At 70.9% G+C, this 4,438-nt stretch overlaps 1 protein-coding gene across 1 annotated transcript; it reads right to left on the bottom strand.

Annotated features, from left to right (window-relative positions):
• Positions 1 to 940: 940 nt before the first annotated feature.
• FDX2 (ferredoxin 2) lies at positions 941 to 4,438 on the bottom strand. The gene is made up of 4 exons (XM_088528171.1): positions 4,314 to 4,438; positions 4,105 to 4,211; positions 3,269 to 3,356; positions 941 to 1,161 (listed from the first exon to the last, which is right to left on the bottom strand). Exons 1-4 carry the CDS (start codon positions 4,430 to 4,432, stop codon positions 1,005 to 1,007), a joined length of 471 nt encoding a protein of 156 aa, XP_088384297.1. The 5' UTR covers positions 4,433 to 4,438; the 3' UTR covers positions 941 to 1,004.

Below are 4,438 nucleotides of genomic sequence, written 5' to 3' on the forward strand. Positions count from 1 at the left end.
CCCATCTCTGCTCCCAGTGCTCCATCCATGGACAATGTTCCCATTCCAGGTGCTCCATCCCCGAATATGGTCCCCATTCCAGACGCTCCATCCCTGTATCCCATCCCTGCTCTCAGTGCTCCGTCCCTGGCCATCATCCCCATTCCAGGCACTCAATTCCCTGTATCCCATCCCCACTCCATCTGCTCCATCCCTGGACATCGCTCCCATTCCAGATGCTCCATCCCTGTATCCCATCCCTGCTCCCAGCGCTCCATCCATGGACAATGTTCCTATTCCAGGTGCTCCATCCCTGCTCCCAGTGCTGCATTCCTGGATATTGTCCCCATTCCAGACACTCCATCCCTCCATCCCATCTCTGCTCCCGGTGCTCCATCCATGGACAATGTTCCCATTCCAGGCGCTCCATCCCTGTATCCCATCCCTGCTCCCAGTGCTCCATCCATGGACAAGGTGCCCATTCCAGGTGCTCCATCCCTGCTCCCAGTGCTGCATTCCTGGATATTGTCCCCATTCCAGGCACCCCATCCCTGTATCCCATCCCTGCTCCCAGTGCTCCATCCCTGGCCATCATCCCCATTCCAGGCACTCCATCCCTGTATCCCATCCCCACTCCATCTGCTCCATCCCTGGACACCATCCCCATTCCAGATGCTCCATCCCTGTATCCCAGCCCTGCTCCCAGTGCTCCATCCATGGATATCGTCCCCATTCCAGGCGCTCCATCCCTGCTCCCAGTGCTCCATTCCCGGATATGGTCCCCATTCCAGGCGCTCCATCCCTGTATCCCATCCCCACTCCATCTGCTCCATCCCTGGCCACCGTCCCTATTCCAGACGCTCCATCCCCGTATCCCACCCCTGCTCCCCGCGCTCCCTCCCCATTCCCATTCCCATTCCCAGCACACGCAGCCGCCTCCGTCCATCCCTGCTCCCAGCTTTATTCCCGAGGGGCCGTGGGGCGCCGTGGGGCGCTATGGGGCGCGCGCGGCCCCCCGGGCGCCGTCAGTGGGGCCGGGGGACGTGTCCGTCCACGTAGAAGTTGCGGCTGATCCGGGGCAGCCGGAATTCCGCCCCTTCCAGCTCCGGCGTCAGCAGGATCTGGCAGCCCAGGCGGGAATTTTCCCGGAGCAGCGGAGCCGCGTCCAGGAGATCCTCCTCCCTGCGGGATGGGGGACGTGTGGGGTGGCCCCATAGGGGCCATGGGGGGACGTGTGGGGCGGCCCCATAGGGGCCATGGGGGACGTGTGGGGCGGGAGGAACAGGGGCCATGGGGGGACGTGTGGGGCAGCCCCATAGGGGCCATGGGGGACGTGTGGGGCGGCCCCATAGGGGCCATGGGGGGCGTGTGGGGCAGGAGGAACAGGGGCCATGGGGGACGTGTGGGGCGGCCCCATAGGGGCCATGGGGGACGTGTGGGGTGGCCCCATAGGGGCCATGGGGGGACGTGTGGGGCAGCCCCATAGGGGCCATGGGGGGGGACATGTGGGGCAGCCCCATAGGGGCCATGGGGGGACATGTGGGGCAGCCCCATAGGGGCCATGGGGGACGTGTGGGGCAGCCCCATAGGGGCCATGGGGGACATGTGGGGCGGGAGGAACAGGGGCCATGGGGGGGGACGTGTGGGGCAGCCCCATAGGGGCCATGGGGGGCGTGTGGGGCAGGAGGAACAGGGGCCATGGGGGGACGTGTGGGGCGGGAGGAACAGGGGCCATGGGGGGACGTGTGGGGCGGCCCCATAGGGGCCATGGGGGACGTGTGGGGCAGGAGGAACAGGGTCCATGGGGGGTGATGGGGGTTCCAGAGGGTCCCATAGGGGCGATGGGGGGACGTGTGGGGCAGGAGCGACAGGGGCCATGGAGGGGACTGGAGATCGGGGGGGATCCTGGGGGCACTGGGGGGCTGCAGGGTCCCCATGGAGGTGGGGGGGGGGGTCCTGCCATGGGGCTGAGGTTGCTGTGGGGCCAGGGGTTCCCACCGTGGGGCCGGGGCTGCTGTGGGGCCAGGGCAGGTCCCGCCATGGGGCAGGTCCCGCTATGGGGCCGGGGGTGGTTCCCGCCATGGGGCAGGGGTTCCCACTATGGGGCAGGGGGTCATTCCCGCTATGGGGCAGGTCCCGCTGTGGGGCAGGGGGTGGTTCCCGCTGTGGGGCAGGTCCCGCTATGGGGCAGGGGGTGGTTCCCGCTATGGGGCAGCCCCGTTCCCGCTATGGGGCAGGGATTCCCGCCGTGGGGCAGGGATTCCCCCTATGGGGCAGGGGATCGTTCTCGCTATGGGGCAGGTCCCGCCGTGGGGCAGGTGGTTCCCGCCGCGGGGCAGCCCCGTTACCGCTATGGGGCAGGGGGAGGTTCCCGCTATGGGGCAGGGATTCCCGCCATGGGGCCGGGGGTCATTCCCGCTATGGGGCAGGGGGAGGTTCCTGCTATGGGGCAGGTTCCCGCTATGGGGCAGGTCCTGCTGCGGGGCAGGGGGTCATTCCCGCTATGGGGCGGGGGGTTGTTCTCGCTATGGGGCAGGGGGTCATTCCTGCCATGGGGCAGGGATTCCCGCTATGGGGCAGGTTCCCGCTATGGGGCAGGTTCCCGCTATGGGGCAGGGGGTGGTTCCCGCTATGGGGCAGGAGGTTCCCGCCGCGGGGCAGCCCCGTTACCGCTATGGGGCAGGGGGTTCCTGCCATGGGGCTGGGTCGTTCCCGCCATGGGGCAGGTCCTGCTATGGGGCAGGGATTCCCGCTATGGGGCAGCCCTGTTACCGCTATGGGGCAGGGGGTCATTCCTGCCGTGGGGCAGAGGTGGTTCCCGCTATGGGGCAGGGGGTCATTCCCGCTATGGGGCAGCCCCGTTCCCGCTATGGGGCAGGGAGGTTCCCGCTATGGGGCAGGGGGTCATTCCCGCTATGGGGCAGGGGGTGGTTCCCGCCGTGGGGCAGGGGTTCCCGCTATGGGGCAGCCCCGTTCCCGCTATGGAGCAGGGGTTCCCGCTATGGGGCAGGTCCCGCCATGGGGCAGGTCCCGCCATGGGGCAGGGGGAGGTTCCCGCTATGGGGCAGGTCCTGCCATGGGGCAGGGGGTCATTCCCGCTATGGGGCAGGGAGGTTCCCGCTATGGGGCAGCCCCATTCCCGCCATGGGGCAGGTCCCGCTATGGGGCAGGTCATTCCCGCTATGGGGCAGCCCCGTTCCCGCTATGGGGCAGGGGGTCATTCCCGCTATGGGGCAGGGATTCCCGCTATGGGGCCGGGGTCATTCCCGCTCTGGGGCAGCCCCGTTACCGCTCGCCGGGGGGCGGCAGCCGCTCCAGGTGCGCCCGGCCCACGTACACGTGGCAGGTGGAGCAGGCGAGGGAGGCGTCGCAGGCGCCTGGGGGGGCGGGGCTGGGAGCGGGACCCCAAAAACACCCGGGGACCCCAAAAAACACCCGGGGGGCCCAAAAAACACCCGGGGGGCCCAAAAAAAACCCCGGGGACCCCAAATACCCCCCGGGGACCCCAAAAAACACCCGGGGGGCCCCAAAACCCCCCGGGGGGACCCAAAACAGGCACCGGGGACCCCAAAAACCCCCAGAGACCCCAAAAACCCCCCGGGGTCCCTAAAAGCCCCTCGGGGGGTCCCCAACTGCCCCCGGGGACCCCCCAACCCCCCCCGGGTCCCGATCCTGCCCCCAGGGCCCCTCCCGCCCCCCCAGGCCCCGCCCCCCCAGGCCCCGCCCCCGGTCCCGACCCGGCCCCGCCCCCCCCCAGGCCCCGCCCCCGGTGGCGGTTCCGCTCTGGCCCCGCCCCCAATCCCCTCCCCCCCCAAGGCCCCGCCCCCGGTGGCGGCTCCGCCCCCCCAGGCCCCGCCCCCGATCCCCGCCCCCCCCAAGGCCCCGCCCCCGGTGGCAGTTCCGCTCCGGCCCCGCCCCCCCAACCCCCGGCCCCCCAAGGCCCCGCCCCCGGCCCCGCCCCATCCAATCCCCGGCCCCGCCCCCCCAGGCCCCGCCCCGGTGGCAGTTCCGCTCTGGCCCCGCCCCATCCAATCCCCGCCCCCCGGTTCCGCCCCCCCAGTCCCCGCCCCTCCCGGTCCCGGTCCCGGTTCCGGTTCCGGTCCCGGTTCCGGTTCCGGCGCGCACCCTCCAGCTCCAGCCCGTTCCGCTGCGCCAGCTGCAGGACGTTGTCCCCGACCCGGCCCCGAACCGGGACCCGGCGGCCCGCGCGGTCCACGAACACCACGTTCACCCTGGGGGGACCCGGGACCGGTAACGGCGGCGGGACCAGAACCGGAACCGGCACCGGCTCCGGTAACACCCCCGGAAGCGGAACCGCCCCCGCTGTTACCCACACGGCGGCCTCGGCCTCCGCTTCCGCTTCCGGCGCGGCGGGGCCGCCGCTTCCGCCCGCCCCGCGCAGGCCCCGCGCCGCCCCCCGCAGCAGCCGCCGCGCCGCCGTGGAGGCCGCCATGACGGC

This window comes from Tinamus guttatus, unplaced genomic scaffold (assembly GCF_059628265.1).
Source record: "Tinamus guttatus ecotype Peru unplaced genomic scaffold, ASM5962826v1 Tinamus_guttatus_pri_ptg000305l, whole genome shotgun sequence".
Lineage (NCBI taxonomy): Eukaryota > Metazoa > Chordata > Aves > Tinamiformes > Tinamidae > Tinamus > Tinamus guttatus.